Source organism: Ischnura elegans, chromosome 8 (assembly GCF_921293095.1).
Source record: "Ischnura elegans chromosome 8, ioIscEleg1.1, whole genome shotgun sequence".
NCBI lineage: Eukaryota > Metazoa > Arthropoda > Insecta > Odonata > Coenagrionidae > Ischnura > Ischnura elegans.
The window spans coordinates 70,939,625-70,963,663 of record NC_060253.1 but is presented as its reverse complement, the minus strand read 5'-3'; the positions used below and the strand labels follow the sequence as shown (position 1 = coordinate 70,963,663).

The following is a 24,039-nucleotide window of genomic DNA, read 5'->3' as shown; positions in this document are numbered from 1 at the left end:
GTAGATGGAACAAGGATTTCAGTTTTCGGTATCCGGGGGTAATAAATAAACTTTATGAAGATGGGATGAGATTCCCATTGTATTGCCGGGACACTAAGGTCAAACTGCCCGCCGTAATAACAGAAGATGCGGTGATATTTGAAAGACTTTCATGGTGGTTTCCAAATTGGCTTCTGTAATGAAGAGATGAAAACACTGACATCCTTAACACCCAGTAGGGTCCGATGGCTTTTCTCGGGGTGCCAGCAGTGGCGAGAGATATAAAGGGATATTGCTTAAACGTTTACTGGACAATGACTTAATCATTTCTCTGTAGACAATATTTCGCAACGGCCAGCTGGGAGAGATATTGGTGGTCGGTTATATGACGCAAGGTTAAATGTCATAGCGATTGCTGTCCAGATGGCCTCGTAAGGTCCGGATGGGAAATAGCTAACAAGCTTTCCGGGGTGATAAAAATTTGTTTTCTTCGTCATAACACGATGTCAGCTTGATATTCGTTTTCAAACAGATGAAAGCAGTTGAATGAAACCGGTAGAGAAATGATTTAGCCTATCAAAATTAAGTGAATTAATTCCCGTGGATATGGCTAGTGACGGAATATTTTTACCCTCAAACAATTTTTAATCGAAAAGCTCGGCTTTTGAAAATAAAAATTTGAACTAAAAGATCCATTGATCGAAGACATTGACGGCTCTTTTTTTAAATACATTATGTACAAAAACATGTTTACTAATAAAAGAGTCCGTTTCCCTACTTTAAGCACCTTTTGACCATTCTCCGCAGTAGTATATGCAATACACTCAAAGAAAGAAGCCTTTCAGTGCACCTCTTGCAGTGCCCATCGATTGCATAATAAGAGTCATTCGTAGCAATATTTATTAATTTTACTTTATGGTGATTATTTTCTATCACTCTTATATCTATTATCCAGATATAAAAGTGAATGAGACCATATTGCATCCACAGCCTGCCGCGTCACCATACTCCCCGCCGCCGCCAGCCAGAACCGGAGTCGACCGCACTCTCGAAAAAACGATTTAAAAGTCGGTGTTGCAAATTGGTGCAAGATTTTACTTTAGATCAACAATGTAGAAGCTTCATAAAACGACGTGGTCCCAGTCACTTGTTGGAAGTCAGTGGCAATATCTACTTTCTCTCTACGTTTATGTAAAGAATGGGCTGAAAACAGGCTCCGACATTTTGTCATTCTATGGATATCAATGAAACAAAATATTTGAAAAAACCTTGAAATGGAATGAAAATAAGTGTTAATTACGACGGTAAAACAGTTTTGTCAATAAAACCATTCATGCAACCACTGCACGAGGATAAAGTTGGAAATTTTCAGAAAAAAATCGAGGGTGGTCGTTTTTCCCTAAATTTGTTCAACTTTGACCTCAAATTTATTGTTAACGTGAAAACACAGGAAAGAAATCATTTGGAAAGTTATGCACAATTTATTTGAGAATATGTATGTGAAATTAAAACTTCCTAGCTCAAAAACATAGTCATTTTTTAGGTTTTGGCCAGCTTTTTTCGATTCTAGCCCACTGTGCGACGTTTCGGTTTAAATGTAAAAAAAATCCTCAGGGCTTATTTTGGCACAGGGCTTATTTATTGATAGAAAACCCTGTGAAATAATAACCCCTGAGGATGGTTTAAAAATAGACCGAAACGTCGGTAAAACACCTTTGCATCATTTGGCTTAAACTTGAGGAACTTTTGACCATTAATACTTAGAGGTCAAGAGAAGGAAAGAAAACTAATAATTAATGGTTTTGCATAATGTAACTATGTGTTCGTCGCGTCGGCTCAGTTCAAACGGTAGCATCCAAGTGGTGCACTTCCCAAGGGACGCGACACCCAAGACGGCGGTTGCAGTCCCGCCCCTCGGAGGTTTACCTCGCGGCCCAATTAGCCAGCGTGTCCCCCATCGCCCAGAGCCACCCCTTACATTAGCGCCGCTTGACATCCTTTGTCCCTACGCCCTCGAAGATAAATCTCCTCCGTCACCACCATCCTACAGCGTCTCCCCTTGCACACTCCCACAGGGTCTCCTCGGTTGCCCGCTCTACCACTTCCAAATGATTATGGGTTCGATGTCATTTCTTGCCGCCTTAAGAGAACGCATCACTCCAGCTCGATAGGTCTGCTTTCATTGAGTATTACTATTGAAAATCTTCAATCAAGCGTCATTAGTCATTTATTCATTCATAGAATTGAAGTTTTAAGGGTTTACAGAGAAGAAAATTTTCAATATATACTTATGTCTCAATGGAAAAACTTTTTCTCTCAGGAAATAATTTTTTTCGGAATACAGAAAAATGCTGTCCAGAGTCTATTGTTTTTCTTTCAAATTGTAAGTTAAATTAATGTATAACAATTAAGTTCATAATATGAATTTTCAAATAGTTATAGGGAACTGAAGAAGACAAGCCTAGTCAGACTAACGCGCACTCCAAACCTTTTAGCTGCGGGGAGTAAAAGTGTGTGAGATATTTTCCGGCCTTGGTCGCGTTCGAGTCCTGCTAGAATAGGTTGTCCCTATTCAGGGCACGGTTATTTGTGTACGAGCTGATAACTCGATGAAAATCCCCAATTTAAAAGCCTAATATGCGCTGTTTTCGGTGATATGGGATTAAATAAATAAACAAGGATAACTATGGAACAGCAGCAGAGAAGACAAGAGTTTGAAATGTGGTGCTACCAAAGAATGATGAAGGTAAAATGGATTGACCACGAGGAAGTGCTAAGAAGAGTGGGAGAAAATTGAAGCCTCTAAAACCTTAAGCAGAAGATGGGACAACTCAATTGGCCACATTTTGAGGTATGATGGCCTGATGAAGACAATCGTTGAAGAACATATTAAAGGAAAGAAGGGCAAGGGACGGCCCCCGAGTGAGTTACATAGGAAAGGTTATAAAGGATGTAAAAGAGAAGAAATAAGTCGCTATGAAAAGGAACAGTACTTCAACGTTCTGGTATTTCTTTTTACCTCCTCACCTATCCCCGCTCCATCCTATATCTTGACCTAATCTCTTTCCCTCTAGAGAGGCACGGTGGGTGGGTAATCCTCCCTTCTTGCTGAACTAATCCTTCCCTCCCTTTGTATGGGCTGCATTACACCTTGAGATAAGCGCTGTTCTTCAAATTATCATGCATGCTCTCTGTTAACCTCGCCTGAAGTGACAAACGGATGCCATTGATATCAAAATACTTAGACACTCGAGAGATAAACCGGGTAAAATATTAGTTTTATGTATATCTACGCCTTCTCAAAATATTGAGCCTCCAGTCTTGCACGGAGTGGCCAGGATTTTTCTCGTGAAACTTCATGAAAATGATCGGGAGGATATACCGAAATTGCAAGATTCCTAAGTCTGCTCTGCCTAAGTCTGCTGAGTGCTGATATCCTTCTAACCTCCTTCGATTTATTTTTTACAAAGTGGAGAATATAGCTGACGAAAATTAAAGTTTAAGAACCGAAGTATTACATCGGTTAAGATCTTCCGCTCCGGCTAAAATACCACAGATGGATGAGGAAACGTTATTTGTTGGCTACTTGCTCTGTAATATCCCAGCATCATAAGGAAAAGGCATGTTAGGGAAACTTGCAATGATATTCATGACAATACATGATCAATTGGCTAGAGACCATACTGGTTCAATGAAAATGCTTATTTTGTGCAGATGTCGCATTTCAAGTTAATAAATCGATTGTGGGCAGAATAAAAATGGAAATATTTTTCAATATTACTCATACGTGTATATCAAAAAGAAAAACTCTACTCGAAGTGGAATATATTTCCTCTCTATTCCATATGGCGTGTAAAATTCCAGCATAAATAATTTATTTAAGTTACATGGAAACTTTTCATTATATCGAATCTCTTGGGAATGGGCTTTTTTCGAATAGGCATACTTGCATAATGTATATTATAAGCACGAAAACAACTGCCATGGAAGTGTCTTTATAAAATTTATATACTCTTTTCTGTGTGCAATTAACGTCCATTCTTTCGCTATTATGGCAAAAATACATCCACCGGCCTTACAATACATATACAGGGGATTTGAAGGGAATTCCTATAATTAGATAATTATACTCGTATATAAAAATCCTTTATTTATTTGAAAAAATATCTAAATCTCCCATACATTTCTCCTCTTAGAACTTACTTTTATCAAAAAAATATTCTCAATGTATATTTTTCTGTGGCTTGTTGGTGATCTGCTAGTTAACTATTTTAAGAAGATTTTATGAGTGTTTTCCTTGGATCTTCGAGGAAAAGTAATTTTACAGTGTGACCTTCGCAGAAAGCTGAGAAATTATCTCCTGATAAACGTTGATATTTTTGTGGGAAATCCTTCGAGCTCTTTCGTCCGAATAATTCGAAACCGTGCACAACCTTTTGTTCCCTTCCTACCGTGTTTTCCTTTCTCTCGGTTCTTCCTCGATGACGTCGTTAAGGTCTACCTCCTGCAGCAGAATCCTTCTTCCCCTTTCTCTCTCCCACCCAACTCTCCATTGTTGCCATGTTTAGGTCCTCGCGACACGACTCTCCCTTTCTGCTTGGTGGCGTCATGGTTCCCGAGCCCTCGCGGCCATTTTTGGTCCACCCCACCCTCCTGCCTTCTTCGCCGTGTCACGTGGTAAATGAGTGGATGGGTGGCATATACCCGCAATCAGCGGCCGTTCTCTTTATCTGTCGTGGTTTGTTTTCCCTTTGTTTGCCCCCTCTGCATTACCCGAGATACCTCCTTCTTCACTCCCTAAACCTACCTATTTCTCACTTTCACTCTTCACACCTTCCCCGGGGCATTTTTCTGCTTCGCTGTCTTGCGTGTGTACGCCATTCGGAATTACTTTTCTCGCCTTCTGTTTGTCCAGAGACACCATGGCTGACATTTTCGGAGGAAGGAGTCGTCAAGGACTGAGATCTCTTTCTTGAAATCTTTCTTTTCTGACCTCTGCTCTGGTAAGACACGCATAGCTACAGACGCAACTTGTCAGAGAGATATACATATATCATGGTATCACCACGCCCTACGATATTTTGGCCCCTTTTTCCCGCAAATTGAATGCCATAAAAACTACTCAGTATTAGTTATGTGCGTTGGCTGTGGTATTAGACAAGGTGCGGGCGTATTTTAGTGGCGTGGACTCTGGGATTCAAGGCCATGCGGCACAAATTCCTCACTGGCGACATTATGTAAAACTCAAAAGAATTTTACAATAAAGGTATTCTCTACAATAATAATTCTTTACAATAAAGGTATAAGGTAAGGTATTCAAATATTTCGGGAGCTTCATCGCCCTAATTGATAGGGCCACCATATTGATAGCACGCTGACGAGCGGATTCGATGTTGTCTCGGCGGTACAGCGGGAACTAGATGCCGGCGGCGAGGAAGAATACCGTCTACTCTCAAGGGAAAAAAATACCGAGAAAAAAATCATTCCTTCAGTTGAACTCGTAGTAGAATCACCACATTACTCGTCCTCTGCCTATAAAGTAAGCTACTATTTACTAAATTCCCTGCATAATTTAGGTAATTGTCTTGTATATTACATAAGGAAATCATCCATAAATCTCTCATCGAAATACTAGACCAAAAGTCATGTTCCTGGTCATAAAGTGAATCGCTTAAAAATTGATGAGCAACTGCAAGCTATGGAGAAGCAGCAGGAAACCTTTAGGGAACCCATGAAAATGAAAGATAACATGAAACTGATAGTATGCGTACAGTGATTAGCGATAAAGAGCTCAAATGTTTTTTCCACGACAATTTTGTTGCTAAAATACTTGTTTTGAAGTGGTAAACAAGACAAAATGATGTTGCTGCTTTTATTGCATTTCATAGTATTCCGTGGCGTTTCATTTGCCCACTTATACCCTTTTGAAAACATATGTTCCATACCTAGACCTAAATCCTTGATAATTTTCCGTTCTGACTACAGCTAGCGAGTGATTGGATGTTTTTGATATTGCATGACATATTGATTTTTCGTAGTATGGATTTTTTCATTATATATTCATGCCTATGCTAGTAAGTTAGCTCTTTGTAAGATTTCTAGGTGTTTTTGCATTTTATGGGACATACTGGCATAGAGATACAAGTTTTTAAGATAAGATACTGAAGTTTTTTCAAAGCTTGGCTGCGATGTGAAGGGACGTTTTTAATTACTTTGATACCTATAGTTTAATTTTTGCTGCTTATATCTTTTTATTGGATTTTATAGCATGTTGAAAATGAATACTTTTGAAATTGATTCAGAAAAGTTGAAGAAACTGAAATTTTTTTCCATGTAATAACGTTATCAACTTTTGAATACTGGAAAAGGTTTTCACCACTGGGCATGTGCAAAAACTTCAGACAATATAGAAAGTCGTTTTTCTTAAAGAAACGAGCTTTTTTCCTGGGTGAAAGATAATAATCATTCCGCGAGAAAAACCTCATTTAAATACAACGGTCTCAGGGATCACTTCGCATTACTCTTGCGGATTGTTTGTAGCTACCCCTTGTTTTTTTCGGATTATCCACCGATACACAAACTCTGGCCCAGTATCTGGCTAATTCATATGCAACGCGTACAATCTATGGAGATTACCATGTCCGTGGCATCAGCAAGTGACGCATTGCCAATAACCTCTGCCCCGTTAGGCAGTAAATTGATGTTCTCCTTAGAGCGACGTAATAGGGTAGGCTTCCTTGGATATAGCAACGGTTTCGGTCGTTTTTTCGCTAAATGATATGAGAAACCTACGTCGTAGGGTTATGGCAAGGTAGGATTGACTTTTTCAAACGCAAAATAGTCTATTGTATTGCTCTCGGGAATAGAGATCCGAACAACTTCTGTGGTGATAAAAAATGGCGGTCATTTGTTTTTGCTATGAGCATCCCGATTTGGCTATTGAGATTCCCAGGGTTTGAATCCCGGTGAACATATAATTGCACAAGCATGGATTATATGATAGCAGAGCAACTATGCGGCTCAATATATCAGTTCCATCCTCCCTTTCTTACTCTTAAAGCCAAATTCATGAAACCAAAGTATTTTATTAGTTTTATGAGTTCTTTCTGACTAATTTTAACCTTTCTTAGCCAATCTTTGGCGGATTAAAACAGACCGTCAAGGTAAACCTATGATAAAAGAAGAAAAATTCTCGGAAAGAAACCTCCCGAAACAACTAACTCTCCATAAGATCTCTTTTGTGTGATGTCGGAGCAGAAAAATATAAGAATCTTAGTCGATATGACAACTCAAATTCTGGTCATATCTAAAAGGCTCTATTACAACAAAGGGTGTAGAAAAAAATATTTTTAAGATTAAGATGAACTCGCACGACTAAAGCCCATGGAAAAATGAAAGTGATTGAGATACAATCAGAGCGACAAGAGCGGAAGAATAATGTGTTCCAATATCCCGGCAGAACACGAATCTATTCTTCCATTTTTACACAGGCGTACTTCCTCCCTCCCACACCCGTCTTCCTTGACCTGACTCTTCCCCACACATATAAACAGCTTGTGGGAGAAGGGTTTGATATTTACGTGAGTCTACGTTTAGAATCCGAACAATGTCAACAGCACGCCTCGCTTTGCTGCGATAACGCAGTGCGGAGGGCCTGCTTTTCTGGCGGAGACGTGTACGGGACCTCAAAAGAACGGTGGTCCGAGTTTTCGTAAGATATATACGTCTTACGTGGGATGAAGACCGCTTATTTTTTCCCCGGGATCGTCTTTTAAAGTAGAGTTAATACCGCGTTGGCGGAACATTTCTTTAGAAGAGCGCACACCCCTTCAGATCTTCCCTCCAGGGCCTAAGATCGTCAACAGTCGGCTGCCGTGGTAAACGAGCCTTCTCTCCGCTTTGGGAAAAAATCCACTCTTTCCTCCCCTTAACTTCATTCATATCTTCATTCGCCTTGTCCCCAAATCCCACTGCATTGCTGTATATCACCGCCTGTCTTCTCATTTCAACCCTTTAGCACGCGTTATCTCCCTTTCTAGTCACTGTTTGTTCCATAATAAAGCTATCATCCCAGCAAGCATGAAGTATAGATAATTTTGAGTACTGTCGGAATAAGTATAAAGGGTGTCAGAATTATCTCTACAAATAGCTCGAATTTCCGCGTCATAGCCGATGTTATTTCTGATTTGTCTTTCCTTCGTAAATGAGGTAAACCTTTTATATTGAAGGATAAATGTCATCTCATGTGTACTCGAGAATCAGAGGTTGCATCACCACTTCTCGTATAGAAATAATATCTTTATTTGGAATTAAATACACTCTCTCTGTAAATAAAAGTTGGAAGGCAGATGCTAGAGGAGCTTGTAAAACAGATGGAACAGGCATGATGATTTGCAGAACAGCGTTTGGAATAGAATGAATTCGAATGGGAAAATAACAGCAAAACATTACTATTCAAGTCTTGATTTAGTCATTTATTTTCTATAAAATGGTCTAACTTTATTAGGTACCATGAAAAAAATCCTTAAAACCACAGAGAGTTTCTACCCTGTAAAATTCGATAGGCTGCAACTTCATTTCTTGGTTTCCAGGATACCTGAACTCTTGTTTCGTACTGCACTAAACGAAAAAAATGTGAAATTCTTTTGAAGTGCTTTCTACGTTGCACTGCAAAGAGGACATCGAAACGAACTGTAAAACCTGAAATGATCCTGAACTACAACTCAACCAAGGGAGGTGTCGATTCTGTGGACCAGAAGTGTGTTAATTACTCCCCTTCAAGACGAACACGAAGGTGGCCTCTATCACAATTTCTCCGGTTTTTTTATATGGCTACTCTTAGCGACCACGTGATTTTTGTAGCTAAGAATTTTGAAAAAAATCCATCGAAGTCCAAGAATGGAGTTCATGGAAGCTCTCACGTTTAGCCTTGTAGATGAACATTTCAAGTCCAGGGTGAAAAAAGGTACTCTTCCAGCAGACACACAGGCTTTTCTAGCAGTGAGACTTAGGAAAATTCCTGAATTATCTGCTTCTGCACATGAACCTCAATGTAGGGCGGGTCATTGTTTTACACGTGAAAAATGTAAAAATTATGAGACGGTAAATATACGAATGTTTTTTATTTATATGCAATAATCGTTCCTCATGCATTGAAAAATGTAACGAATGTCATTTCAGAGGCAGTGATGGCCAATAAGGATGAAAAAAATGAAAAATTAATTTTGCTTGCATAGTTTGTTATTTTTAAAATTTAAATGATTGTAGTAACGATTTGGCATATCCATTTCCTTTTTTGCGTGTGTTTTTTTTTTACTTTATAGTGACTAGATTGTCGTCTGCAATTCCTTTAGAAAAATCGAAGTATTTATCAAGAAATTTGCACATAATTATGTCATTATTTTTGTTTATAAACGAATGGGAAAAATATTTTAAGTGCTTTTATTTATTAGAATTTACCCAAATACGTTAAAACACCCTCAAATTTAAATGCAAACTTGGGAAAATCAAAAATGTAAAATTGCGGCAATAAAGCCGCTAGCGTGCACTGGCGCTATACTTGCGGGCGCGTGCACCTAAGGGTTAAGGGGTAGGCTAATGTCGACGCCGGGTTTCTCTCTTGTCAAGCGGATAAAGGAGTACGTACTGAAATGTATCAATTACGAAAGAAAGTGTTTTGGACGACAAATTCGAAAAAATACATAAACTGTAAGTAATTATGTTTTCATAAACCGTGTTCAGCACCGTAGCATTATTTTATGATAATCCAGTATTGTCTTTGCCACGGAATATCTTTGGTGAATTATTATCGAAGATTATTACCTGGTTATAAATACATTTAAATTAGGCTCTCAGTTACGTGGAGACTGAATTTCATCTACCTTTGGCGATGGTGTAGATGGAAGGGCGTCGAGTGCATCACCGTTTAATGTGTCATCCTGCAAAACAAGCACTGAGCTATAAGTTATCTTCTAACTAATTAGGAATGTAAGTGAGAATCAGACACTTTCTATATTTTAACCATCCCCGCCGGCATTAGTTCTCGAGCCCATTGGATGAGAATTCGGCAATTAAGCAAACACTCTGATTCGATTCCATCAAGTTTTCACATATCCCGGGTGGTACAGTGATCTCTTCCCCCTATTTAATCTTCTTGTTAGAGGTATGGCCGAAGGTCGGAGAAAATAAATTTTGGGTTTTGGAAGCTCTCGTATTTATCTATTTATTGATTTTACTGTTTCTCTAACAAGATAATTACTGGGTAATGATATTATAAATTATTATTACAAACTAAATACCACACTGGTGAAGGGTCAGTAAATGCTACTCAGTGGCGAATATCCATTATATCTTGATTTTACCTTTTTCAACAGAGGTTGTATTTTTTATTTAAGAATATTACTTGGTCTCTTATAAATTAGTTATACTCATACCTCCAAGAGTTATTTATTGTAATCCTTATTGAGTAAACTCAAATCGCTTAAAAGGAGTGGAAACGTTCAAAATCTATTTGCGAACTTTGTTAACCGATATTTCTACCGAGGCTCGAAAATTATTTAATATTCACTCATTGGGAAAATTTTACTTCTTGTATAGTTTAATAAGTTAGTATAATTAAATTTTAATGAGTATCTATGATTTTATTTCTGTTGATATAATTTATTCCCGATGCGTTGCTGATATTGTTATTTTTTTTTAGTTTCATATATATGTAAAATTTAAATATAATGAGTTTTCATAATTTTAATTATATTGCTTGAATTTTTTCACGATGTAATGTTGAAATTTGGTCCTCTAGAGGCAATATCCACTTTCACCTTATCCCACGTGTTTTTGAAGGCGAGTCAACGCTCAGTTCCGCTTCCCTTCAACCCTTGTCTCTTATCTCCTCTACCCTCGCTTCGCAGCTTGACAGTGTTTTGTTCTCTCCCTTCACCCAGTCTTTTCATACCTCATCTTAATCCTGAGTCGAGATCCCTTGCGAGTGCCGGTGGTTTAAGGTTACCCTCAACACAGAATAAGATGGGCAAATTGGATATGCACGCTTTGGTCTGATGTTTTACTCTATTTTTCATAGCATCGCATTACTCGCGACAGTGCTGAAGCTTTCTCAAGTTCATGTCGGGGCTAATTGATGGCTGAGTTCACTGCCACCGAAAGATGATGACGGGTAATTTGCCTAAGGGAGGTTTGTCGCTGAAATTCTAAAACTACCTACCACGATTTGTGCAGCCATCTTTATTTTGAACTTTAAATATCCCAGTTAGAGGTGTGGTTGGAGGTACGATAACATAACTTTGGTTTTGTGAAATCTCAGACTTTATTCATTGAGTACCTATCCCTCAAATAAGGTGGCTATACCATTGAGAAAGGCATAAGAAAGTTTTTTTTGTTCAGGGAGGGAAAAGAAATTATGGGAGAATTCAATAATACTATTAAATGATAATTATTTAAGAGTGACTGGTAAGTATTCTTTGTATTTTCATTTTCAACGCTTAATTAAGACTTTCTTTTTACCTTTAAATTTTTACTGCTTACGTCCTTTTACAGTACAATTTGACTTTGCTGAAATACACTACAATTGTGCCACTCCGCTGTGTCAGTTAGTATTACAAACCAAAACAAATTAATAGAACCTCATCCCCGCATTATTATAACAATTATATATATTTATCATGGCATAAAATTCTCCGGCTTATTTCTAGGATAAGGCACTGTGATTTTCGGTGATAACTTCACTTTGTATCGTACCACAGAAATTACCATACTCACAATATTTGGTTTCATTTCAAACACTCATAAAGAGTTAAGACTTATGACATTAAATAATAAATTTGATACCAGTAATTTCCATCATCTTTAATATCTTTATCAGTGGCAGCATGACTATGTTGAGGAGGCCCCAGACCGTCTCTTAGAAGCTTGATTCATGTTGCTTCTTCGATGGCTTTTTAATCAGTTGTTGAAAGTATCCGCAGCGCAGCAATAAGTAAAGAGCGATCCATTTAGCCTCAATATTTGTACTTTAGCGTTTAAAATCGTGAGGAATAATACGCAAAATTGTAAAGTGGACCTGAATATGTATATATAACAGTTCATAGCAGTATATCTATCTATACATCTAAAATAGGAAGTATGTTTGCCTATCAGCTTTGCGTTACCATATGGCTCAACGGATTGCGACATAAGTTAGTGCAACTCATACTTTCAAACACTGTATTGCTACTTTTGATTGGGTGCAACGCATCCTTTGAGTATTTTTCTCTTTGCTCTATGTTACGTCACGTCATACAGTTACTGAGGCTGGACATACAGCCGGATAGGCAAACCTCTCATCAAACCACCGGGCGGGTAGAAAAACCTCAAATCAAAGAGATAACCTAAAAATCCTATATGATCATGAAATCCAAGTTCCAAGTTTCACAATATCCTTCCCGAGCAACGCCGGGTGACCTGCTGGTAGAAAATATACCGGTTAGAAGCTCTCATTACAATTTATTTCTCCGCGAAAATCGGATATCTCCACCATCAGCGTCTCGACTGGCGACTGTAGTAAGCACATTTAAATGCATTGTGGCTGACAAAGTATTCAATGGCCGACTAGAAAATCTTCTTGTGTAAAATTCGTGATCAGTTCCTCCCAAAGTGGTTTGAAGTAGGTAGTTCTTGCTCGTTGTCCGCAGTTGAAACTCGTGAAAGTTCGTGAGGGATGGAAACTTAGAAACTTTTCCGAGAAGTACCGTATAAAGATTAAAAATACTTACCGTTATATCTGAATAGAAAATCTGGGTCAATAATCCTAGCAAATCTTTCTCGCATTTAACCTTATCCCTCATGATATTTTATAACACTTTATTCTGTTAAACTGTAAAAATCTCGGGGCAAAATTTTAAAACGTTAATGTATCATTAATAGACTCAGGATTTTTAAATCAATAGAAAGAAAAAAAGACGTTTTAATTATTGCTTGAACCTATGCACACATCCATACAGTCTTCCCTGGATCTATCTTTGCCCTTGATAATAATAAAATAACTAACACTGCTCACTGTTACACAGTTGTAAAACATTTCTAGGCTGTGGGTAAACTTTTCTCGGGATTCCCACCGGGTTAATGTTTTAATATCGGCCAACGTTTCAAGTACCGTCTCGGCACTCATCTTCAGCCCTGAAGATGAGTGCCGAGACGGTACTTGAAACGTTGGCCGATATTAAAACATTCCATTCCATTAAACATTAAAACATTAAAATTCCGCCCGGTGGGAATCCCGAGAAAAGTTTACCCACATTATTCGCCGGGAAGGCATTAAATCATATTTCATATCTAGGCTGTTTTTACCTATTTCAACATATTCAGAACAAAAAAAAGTGCAGAATATACTTCAAATAGCAAGCAAATACCACCAAAAATGATGAAGATAACTATTTTTACCGTGCTTTAAGTAGTAGTAATATCAAATAAGTGGTATCTTTATAGGATAGCAATTCAAAAGTTTCAACTATTATAACTCATCAACTGGAAAATTTCGGTAACAGCCGGTAATGAAGAGGTTACGAACTTTAATATGTACGCTACAGCGTGAAAACTCGCTTCTGATATGCCATAGTGCATTCTAGAGGAGTCGAATTCATTTGTTTCGGGGCAGTCAATTGTTTACCATGGATCGATATCTATTCCTGGAGGATTCCGCCCGAGGGCGGGTAACCCGAAGATTTACGCCCATCTTCCGGTAAACACCGAAATCGTTTTAGTCTACAAGTTTCCGCTTCGACCAAAGGGCGTAGTGTATAGCCTGTGCCATTCTCTTTGATGATAAGGATGGGTTCTCCATATTTACGGAGGTTCTACCCAGAAACGACGTTAAACTCATTTTCATGAAATTTTCGTGTGTGCCATTCTCAGAGCCGATCAATGACCTTGCACAAGTTCATACAAATGATCATAGGAATGAAATTCATTCACCGTTTTAAACGGAGAAATTAGTGAATTTTCCGAATGATCATGTGAATGAAATTAGATCGATTTCTAATTTGGCTTTATTGATAACGCGAATAATCTCATGAAACTAACGCGCAGCGTCTATCTTGTTCACTATCGCAGCCTCGCAGTAACAAGATCATGTTTTACAATTTTGTCGGGACACCAGCCCTAATGATAGTAAATATATTTGACATATGCTTTTGAAGATCACGAACACGTTTACGCGGATTTCAAGCGATTTTTAGAACCATCACTCGTCTTGAAAACTGTTTTATGGTATTTAATCAATTTCTGCCTGAATAAAATGAGCTTTTTGTGGGAATAAATATGTAAGAATGTCTTTAAGTTCTCATTACAGTGCCTTTATGGGCACAGGAAAGTGCTTATAGCAGCTTGAGTATAATTTTATTTACTGGTTTGGGAAGGCCTCTCTTAAATCCGGAGGCATGCCCATACAAGCTGGATTTTTCCGGTATAAGAAACCCAGAATCGCTCAAAAATGAGAGTCGTGCACCAATAGAACAATGTACTTGTACCAGATAACACGAATTCTGTTCCAATTTAAAGTGGTGCGTATTAATTATTTAGCAATCAAATAATGATACCGGAATACGTACCGAAATTTTTCAAATTTTAGGATCAGTGGTCTCACCATTATTTTCCTGTAATTTTCAGTGTGTACATTTCAATTTTATTGAAATTAATGTATAATTTTAAAAAGATGGTTATATTATATTTTAAATTGAGTTTATTCGAGTGATAATCGATTTTTAAACTTGTTCAACCGAAATTAAACCATAAATTCATCATCCTGCAGGATTTGGCTCATGCTATGTATCAAGTAATGTGATTTACTGTCGTAAACGGGTTTCAGCAGTAATCCTTTGGCTCTGTATTATTGCCCCAACCCATTTTTAGTGCCCAAATTTTCTTCCATTCTCTTTAAGCTGCATCATGGATTTTGACCTCGTTAATGGCTCAATGAGACCATATTTAGGGCAGTCTTTATTATTTTCATTTGATATCAATGTATTTCAGCGTCTAAAGTCTTCATTGAATAAATCATGGTATTACTCTGGATTGAGATAGAATTATTAAACCATTTCATTTACTGTATTCTTGTTTAGTTGTTTCACCTTATTCCTTTTTGTATAGAGATTATATTTTCACGTGTAGCCCCGCCGATATCTTCAACTAAGACGTTGCCCGGGTAACCTTTTGAAGATCGTCAGCAACCCTTTTCTCTCTTCAACATAGTAGAGTAGTATTATTTGTTATAGTTAGTAATAGTAATTAGAGTAAATAGAGAAAAAACTTCATTGCAGTCAGTAGAAGGTGAGTGATCATAACGAAGTTGGGACTTCTGCCGATTAGTTTAGGAATACGATTTGAGTCCCAGCTGAGTTCCAACATCAATTGGCATTTTACTACTAAGGAGGTTTTAAATATTGGTGGTAAATCTGCCTTTGATATCGCAAACTTAATCAAATTCAGTCTGCAGGCTGTGTCTTAGTGATGAAGCGTTGCCAAGGATTTCTATGATTGAATTATTATTTTATGTTAGCAGCTGTTTTCAGATATTTTACAATATTGATTTTAATGTATCTATTTTTTTACGGGAAACTCATCCCAGCGATGACGGTCCCCTAGAAATCTTATAAATTTCTTATACATCAATACCACTCGTGAGTGTCATATTTTTATTATTTTACCTCTCGTGCTCATTATTTCCTTCTTAATGCTTGAATTTTACAAGGGTTATATAGGGTATTGATTTTTCTATTTTGAAAATTTTAAAGGGGGAGAAAACACCAATTGCCTCTAGAATACGTTGCCTAAGTCTGTAAAGTCTTTATACACTCAAGCTCATGGCAGTCACAACCTATTTAATAACAAGCTGGATAAAAGAAATAGCATATCAATTAAATAATTTTTCATTAATATTTTTTATGAATATTTTGAAAATATGTGAGAAGTTACTGAGCTGATTAAAGCTCTTTGTGTATGAACCAATAGCTTCGAATACTTTAAATATTTTTTTTCCCGAAAGAGATTGATAATTATAGCATTTAGTTAGCAATAATGCACTCCTTTCTACCATTCTACAAATGAAATAGTTAACATTGGTAGTTCTTAAAGCCAAATGAGTCTCTGACTAACTCTCTTTGCTCATGCTAACTGCAGTGCATTCCTGTAATGCTTTGGCAAGATCATTTATAATGATTTCCATATTTTTTGCATATATTTTTTTCTTCGTTGTATAAATTTGAATATCATGCGTATGGAAAGTTGATCTCAACCTACTCTAATGCAGAAACTTTCGGAATTTTTATTTCTCCGTCCTTTTTATTCAGAGAGCATCCCTCGTCGACTGATCGTGCATTCACTTGTATTTCATAGCTTGCAGCTTTTACTAATGATTCTCCTGGAACTGCACTCGTCATGCTTCATTCTCAACTTCAGTCGTCGTTCGTCGTTCGCCGGGGGACAGTGTCGCTCCAGTGCGCATTGTGGCTGATGAATGCAACGCACTTCTCCTTTAATCTGCCGCTAATTCCCCCGCTCCGTTCCCTGTCGCCGGAGAAAAATGTCGCGGTCCATTCTCCTTCACCGTGAATTGCAGCCCACTCCACCTGCTGCATTCATCAAGTGCCTCTCTCTCTCTCTTTCTCTGTCTCTCTTGGGCCCTTGTTTCTCCTTGGTGCTCTACTTCACCTTCCCCTCCCCACCTCTGTCTCCCTCCTACCGTTTCAATATGGCGGGCAACGCATAGTGGAACCAAATATCTTAATCCTTGATGGAGCATAGATCCAAAATTGATTGCTCAAATGACGCGAATGGTGTTTCCACAAGTGGCATCGTTATGAGTGCTCAAATAAAATACAGTAATTTACTGATTAAATACCTCGTATCCATGTTTGCGTGGAACGCAAGATACATTTTATACAGCCTAATGATGTAGTTAGTAATTATTCATTTACTAATGTGAGATGTTCCTCAAAATACCTTCACATTACCACGCTAAGAAATAAAATCTCGTTGAAGTGAGAAATAAGTGCTAACTTGATGAGTACAGGCACATATATTTCCAACCCCATTGTAATGAAAACCGAAAATTAGTTAAAACAGCATGATTTCAAATTTTTTCAAACATTTTTGATATCCTTGAAACTTTAACGAGTTTATGGTCCTATTACAAATTTTACAGCCATTATGTGCCAAATAAAGAACTTACAACCGCATTCCTCACTCAATCGGATGCTCAATTTAGTGTTCCTTACCGAAGGATGATCAATGGCGGGCGGTGTATAGTGAAACCAAATCCCTTCTTGATGATATAGGTCCAAAAATTATTGCTTGAATTAAGTGATCAGGTGTGTGATGTACCTCGAAATAACTTCAGTTTACTAGCTACGCTATCAAATAAAATGTTAAAGAGTTAACTTGATGACCACAGGTACAGTTTTTTAAAACACTATTGTGTTAAAAACTAAAAAAATGATCAACTGATTACGATGTCAAGCATTTTCAAAACATTTTAATGCCTTTGAAACGTTACCATGCTGATTTGGGTTTTATTTTTATTATTTTTGTAAAGTAATAACTTTAAATAGTATCAAAAAAAGCTTCAGAAAAGAGATGTTTCATTTATTATGATACACAATTTTCACTATCTTAATTATCAATATCAATATCCCGTAACCAGCTTTGCGTGCAATGCAAGTTTCATTTGATACAGCCAAATAATTTAGTTAATATTTACGCATCGCCAGTAAGCATACTATCAGACCGCCCCCTTTAATTCAAACTATCAGAATTTTTTAACTGATTAAATCTGTGCAAAGAAAAATATATATCTCAGATATGTATCCTGAAATCGAGAGACGTATCTGGGCTGTAGAGCGAGTCCCTATTGTACAACTCATTGGAGACTAAGGAGAAGAAACTAGAATGTGTAACTGTATCATTTAAGCACACATTATTACCAAAATAAATTATTTATTGTTTATCTTTTGTCTTTTTCCAACTATTTATATGGTTCAACTGTATCATTGCAACAAATCCCCACTATTTACTTCGAGAGAAAAACATTCTCCTGTTTTAGTACACCTGAAAAAATGTTTTTGAGAGAGAGCTTCATTCATTCTTACTAAATATTATTTTGTTGGATTCATTTCTTTTTCATTAATGAGTGTCCGTGCTTCAATTTATTTTAATTTACTCAAGAAAACAATGCGTAAATTACGTCCGTAATGTTTTTCCCGTCCATATCAGGGCGTCACATTTCTCACTCGGGAACAATTCTTCCCCGTATGTCATAGCACTCTCTCTCTTACTTCCTCAATTCTCGGTTCACTCAGCTCCCCGACAAAATTGAGTCCCATTCCGTCCGCAGATGTGTCGTATCCTCCCTTACACCCTCGATAGATTCCGGCAAATTCTCTTCTTCTCCCTCTCGTTCTCCCTTCGCAGTCTCGCCTTCGGGCAAATATCCCTTCACACTCCCCTAAGAGACTTCTATCCGACTGCTTCTTCCCTCCGTCTCGTGCTTTTGCCTCAAAAGCTCTCTCCTCAGAGTCTCCATAATTTTTGTGATTCTGAAATCGAAAGAGTGGCCCTTCCGTTCTTTACCATACCCACTTTCTATTTCCAACACTAGAGGTTCCAGTCATCGATACTGCAGAAATAGTCCTCAGGATTCTCAGCACGTGATTTTTTTTCTAATGACGAATGACACAGCAGTGAGAACTTTCCCTGAAAACGTCTTTCATGTATAGTAATGTAATGTAAAAATTGCTGTTCCCTATCCTTCCAAAACTTAATGAAATTATGCCTTGAAACGGCTGCTGGTTTACGTGTGTAAGGCATAGTTTAGGTTTTTCTCGAAACAGCGAATGAATCAGATTTCCAGTAATCAATGGGACGTGTGGAATTCTTACTATGCCATTGTAGAAAAAGAAGCAATGGAATTAACGTTATCTGGGATCATTGGATATAAATAAATAATGAAACAGCTGGCATTCTAAGCGTTAGTAGGGTATCCAATCCAATGGCCTAAATTGGCGGACTTTGACCAACTGATGAACATAAAAGAGGAAATATTTAAGTACAGTTTTCTCACGAATTACCTACAGCAAATCAGTCTATATATTTACCACATTCAAGGGCAGAGGTGAGATGCCTTTTCAGTGAGAAATATTGTTCTCAATCTCTTATGCTGATTGGTCGAAACTGTATGACAGCCATCAGTCAGTAACATTGTATTTAAAGATGAATCATATTTAATGTATTCTCTTTCTTCTCGTGTCCAAAATTTCTTATTTTCACCTTCGGGCGACCATTCGAGAGACTCTTCTCATTAAGGACTTTGATCTGACTGCGCTCGACTTTTTCCTCAAAATTTTCCCCAATTATGTGACCATTCTGTGATGAAAATAGTCATACTCCGATTCATCTCTTACCACTTCTGAATTCTTTTCCCAAGCGCTTGTTCATCATCCTTCGGCAGTAGTAAGTTTCACATTTCAAATAGTTCCACATTTTTAGCCCTAGCAGATTCAGTGGCAGGGAACATTGTGAGACGGAGAATCACATCTTGAGACAGATAACAGAAACAAACAGAGCACATCGGAAAAAAAGAACTCTGTAAGGCGAATGAACTTATTTTTTCATGCTTAACTTGGTTGAAACGAATTTATACTCAACTAATAAATACTTTAAATATACCAAGCTCTGAGGAACAACCATTTTTTCACCAACTTTGATTCCATTTTCAGGGTCATTAGTTTTTGGAGTAACTATGGGGTATGAAATACCTTGAATCAAAAGCAGGGGTTGGACAGAATCTCCATCTCATAACTGGTGGGATGCAGCGTTCAGGGGGGAGTGTAGGGGTTTAATTATCCCGTCAAATTGTTTGGGGGTACGGGGAAATGTGTGCCACCTCCAGATAATCTCTCACCAAAACGTATTTATTCACTTTCCACGTGAACCCTCCCACCCTCAGAATTTATTTTTCTAACTACGTCTCCTCGCTCTTTCTTAGCGACGGCTGTACATGTGCCTTTTACGAACAAAAAGAAATGATTTTCACCGAACGTGATTCATATATGTAGGAAAAGGAAAAAATATCTTATCCTTTCCCGACGAATCCTACTGGTGAAGACCCAATCAGAGGGAACTTGAAGCCCCAAAACGCTTTATAAGTCGATCACTTTCTTGCTGAGGAGGCAAAAGCCTAAACAGATCCACGAGTATGTATATTTTTTTCGTTGTATATTTTATATCTGTTGTTATGCTACTCGTGGAATAAACGATTTTTGTTGTGTTGTTGAGCCACGAATGTCTATGTTGGAAATTTGTAGATTAGTGGTTTTTATTGCCTTGGGGCCATCGTAGCATAATGGGTACAATATTCGGCTAATGACCATGGGTTCTGGATTCAAATCCACGATGAATTCTTTGTGTACCCCCTTACTAAAACCTTCGCTCAGCCACTAAGCCAAGGGAAAGGAAATGCTTCCCTTCCATAAATGTGCGAAAGTCACACTCCCATGGCTTGGTCTAACGTTTTACCGACCCTTCTTGCTCTACCCACGCCAACCTTCGGGTTTATTACTGAGTGAGTGGGTGGATGTCTCTCTAGTGTTTTTTTTTTTGCTCCATTCATTTTGTAGGAAGTCCTGTGTCGAGAGAGCGGAAGCCTGACCGCACTCCGTTGAGCCCCAAACGTACAAATTGTTCTCCCATTAATAAGAACGTCTTCCTTGGATCCGTCCCAAGCGCTTTCTCGTCTCACTATCGCACTGCGACCACTCTCCTTCGGTGCCCTTTAACCCCTATCCATGTGGGCCCTCGTGCCACTCGCCGTAATGCACTCCACGCTTATCGCTCGCACTCTCCCGCGGATATTTGCGGGCGAGCCCGAAAGAGCACGCTGTGGGATAGAGTGGGCCAATCCAGAGTGGACATAAGTACTATGGATTCGAGGGCACAGGAGCGAGGCATAGCACCATAACTGGGAAACAGAATTTTTTTATCATTTAAAATATTTATTCATATTTTCTTCATTAGGTGGCGTCTATTAATTACGTGAATTTGACCCCTTCCCCCCTTAATGAGATATTGTGAGAGTCAGTTCGATCCCCTCCCCCTAATCTCACGTCAGATCGTTCAAAATGCGTATTTTCAGCGTAAATACGTTATCTATTCTTCATTGCGTTGGTTTTATTAAAAAAACATTTTTTCAATTATTTTTGGCTAAGATTAGTTTAGACTAGTATTCAAGATTTCTAAGATTGTAGTCTAGAATTACAGTACATACATGAAAAAATACGTGTTACTTTCCAGGATCCTCCCTCCCCCCTCTCGTAATAAATGGATGCCGCCTTATGTCCAAAAGATAATTGAGCATATAACTTATTAACATTTAAGAAGCATTTCTCGTGGTTTACGAGGTATGACTGGTTGATTATTTAGACCCCTCAGTCGCGACGTTTATAATACGTATTAGAATGAGTTTTCTCCCCGATTGCTTGTTATATTTTTGCGACATTTCCTTAAGCATAGGTCTCTATTTTTTATGGTATACAAAGAAACGCATTTGGCTAGCGTTTAGGAATTTCATTTTTCCATTTTCAAGGCTTTCATTCTAAAAGTTATCTGTGGTTGCTGCAAGCGAATATTTTGTGTCAGTTACAACAAAAAACGTTTTGCATGAATGCCTTCAAAATTCCGGTGATCGTGATCAGGGATAAAACTCATTCTAATATTTTAAACGCCGCGACATTTCAACATCCTCAGAAAGAACGTTGTAACGTCGAGTAAAGGTAGTAGTCATACCTGGAATACCACCAGAACAACCTCTTATCGCTCGCATCCTCCTGCGGATATTTGCGGCGGAGCCCGAAAGAGTGGATTGTGGGATATCAGTCCAATGCAGAGTAAACATAAGTACTGTGGAATCAAGAGCAGAACGGAGCGACTTAATTGGAGCAAGGAATTGATATTTGTTATTCCTTATTTAATTATGCCCCATAAATTTTTAAACTCTAACCCATTAGCATTTAAGAGGCATTTCTGATGTTTTGCCAAGTATGACTTCTAGCGTTAGTCAAAGTTTCAATGGTCGTTCCCAGGATATTGAAACGTCCTAATGTTCATGATATTAGAATGAGTTTTCTTTTTGGTCCCTTTTTGTAATCTTAGACTGTTTCTTGGGGAATAGGTCTATAATATTTATATGAAAAATATTTTCCATGAAATAATAGTTTTAGCTGAAGTTATCATAAGCCCTGATGAGGTCTCCGGTATAGAAGAGGAAACGTTGGTCAATTTGAAGTATTGGTGCTGGTTATCCTCAAAATAATGCCTTGATAATGAAAATATAAAGATTGAAAACGTCGGCAGAACAAGTTTTTTTTTACTGATAAAAAAGTGGAAGCCTATTACTCCAAGGAATAGTCTATAATAAATAGTATTACTACTATAAGGTGGCATCCTTTGTTTTCTGCTTACAGGCGTAGGCGTTTAGCCTCCGTGGTCACTGCAGTGCGCGAAAATGGACGACGCGGACCCAGAGTGGTCCCTCGATGACATTATTGAAGAGAGGCGACGGGAATGCGAAGGTAACGGGACGCTCGGAGACGCGGAGGAGGATTATTGGGACACCAGAATCGCCGACGGAAATGGTAAGTGCGATTTAGGGTTTCAAAAGATCAATTTAGATTGAGAGAGAGTAAACGATTCGTCTTAAGCCTTTCTAATCCGGAGCTTCTTCTGAGAGGAATCAAATTTAAAGATTTATCATAATGAAAACTTAAAAATTTGGTACTCAATCATAATTATTGTGTCAGACAATAATTCGTAATTAAAATTTACACCACCAAATAATACGTAGTTTAGATATTTCCGAAATGCATCTGAAAATGTATACATTTTTAATGTTGCATTGAATTATTATAAGTTACGGTGTGTAAATAATGCTTCCGATTTTGTTCTACTTACGGGTAATTTTTGATTTTTTCGCATATTCAAAATTAAATTGGTATTTACCAGTTGGTATATTCAAAAACATCTCTATTCATTACTTCAACCTTTTTAGCCTTTTTCGGTAAATTGCCAATAACTCCTATTACGTACGTATATTCCCGGTCTTAGCATAGTCGGTGAGCGCTTTTAAGAGGTAAACCGTTTAGAGGTAACCAATTTCATAAGGCTTAAAAACTTTTTCTTCAATTGTACTTTTGCCACTTCCACTAAACTAGTTGGTCTTGGTTACTCTCTCTCTCTCGATTCTTATAAATTTCATTGGAAGATCTGCAAGTTATTGGCCACAATGGAAAACTGAGCTTGGTATAGATGTGTTTTTCCATGAACATAAAAATGTTGTGAGGACAAAAACAATTATGCATGGCGCATTATAACGTTAGGTCCGCAAAGGCAAGACACAACTCAACGCGGCTGTCTGAGAATGTCTAATGCAGTGCTGTAAATAATTACTTTTTAAATGGTCCCACAAACCACTAAGGCTGTACAAATTAGCGTATAATATTCTAGTATTGTTGATTTAAATCACATTTCCACGTAAAATGTAGCTAAGTATGCCCTATTTTCTGTCGTAATCTTTAATCCTAGAAAAAATCTATTCCTTCATCTTTAAAAACACCAAACTTTATCCTATTACGAGCAAACTTCTCCATTTCCATTACATTTTTCACGTTGATAAGTGCATTATACATGATGCAATGCACATTTCGATTTTTTACTCCCCTGTTTTCGGAGAAAAATGTATAAAATTGAATTTAAAGTTAATAAAAATCGCCTACATCGAAAATATTTTCTTTAAAAATGATTTATTTCTTTGGGTGTCGGTGCTGCTAGGTGAGCAACGTGCATTAAGTGTTTGCTCTCATCTTTTCTAGATCGCCTCTGGTGTCCCAGAGAATTTGATGGATGGACGTGTATAAACGCTACGCCTGCCGGTGAGAACGCGACCTTCGCTTGCCCTTATTTTGTCTACGGATTTGACCCCAATCGTAAGTATTAGGATTCATATCGTATGGCAAAAAATTTTGTCTC

The 24,039-nt window shown here is 37.9% G+C and overlaps 1 protein-coding gene across 6 annotated transcripts in view; it reads left to right on the top strand.

The window, feature by feature from the left end:
• LOC124163718 (calcitonin gene-related peptide type 1 receptor-like) overlaps positions 1–24,039 on the top strand; it is a 510,985-nt gene that overhangs the window by 420,745 nt on the left and 66,201 nt on the right. For 5 of the 6 annotated variants that reach the window (XM_046540792.1, XM_046540791.1, XM_046540787.1 and 2 more), the window contains 2 exons: positions 22,479–22,649; positions 23,883–23,996. In XM_046540792.1, the coding sequence (XP_046396748.1) occupies positions 22,520–22,649; positions 23,883–23,996 (244 nt within the window). In that variant the 5' untranslated portion in view covers positions 22,479–22,519. Of the gene's footprint in view, positions 1–15,577; positions 15,645–22,478; positions 22,650–23,882; positions 23,997–24,039 lie in introns of those variants that run through there. The other variant, XM_046540789.1, reaches the window with a different exon arrangement.